The 508-nt window shown below is 47.0% G+C and overlaps 1 protein-coding gene across 1 annotated transcript in view; it reads left to right on the top strand.

The window, feature by feature from the left end:
• sdr42e2 (short chain dehydrogenase/reductase family 42E, member 2) overlaps positions 1 to 508 on the top strand; it is a 44195-nt gene that overhangs the window by 39554 nt on the left and 4133 nt on the right. Inside the window, exon 13 of the mRNA XM_035655091.1 lies at positions 248 to 385. Within this exon, the coding sequence (XP_035510984.1) occupies positions 248 to 385 (138 nt within the window). The remainder of the gene's footprint in view (positions 1 to 247; positions 386 to 508) is intronic.

Below are 508 nucleotides of genomic sequence, written 5' to 3' on the forward strand. Positions count from 1 at the left end.
TACTACCCAGTCCTGACAGTGCAGCTTTCGGTCCTGTTTTGTACCTGCCTGTTCCCTGTTCTGCCTGCTTGCCCCTCGCTGACTGATCACCGTGTCTCTGTGTGTTTAACTGTTACAGCCAGTTCTCAGTCTTGCATGTCAAAAAGCAATAGATGAAAGCAACAAACACATGGCCAGAAAACACACTGAAAAATTAATAACCACAAAACAAACTGTCTTCTTGTTGTCCCTCGTCTCTCTCTCTTAGGTGAATGTGGAGCGACGGTTGTTTGTTTTCAGGTTTGGTGACCCCCAGGCCAGGATGAACTGGGTACACGTAGATAACCTGGTGTTGGCACACACGCTGGCAGCCGAGGGTCTCACACTGCAGAGGAGCTATGTCTCAGTGAGTCGGGACAAACACCCATACATCCAAGAGATCGGAGTAACTGTCAGCAATAAAACCACACAGAATAAATCAGACCTACAGATTCACAAGCATCAAAAACAGTTTGGAAGTTAATCCTGG

The sequence above is a fragment of the Morone saxatilis genome, unplaced genomic scaffold (genome assembly GCF_004916995.1).
Source record: "Morone saxatilis isolate NCDOM2014 unplaced genomic scaffold, NCSU_SB_2.0 Contig14, whole genome shotgun sequence".
Classification (NCBI taxonomy): Eukaryota; Metazoa; Chordata; class Actinopteri; family Moronidae; genus Morone; species Morone saxatilis.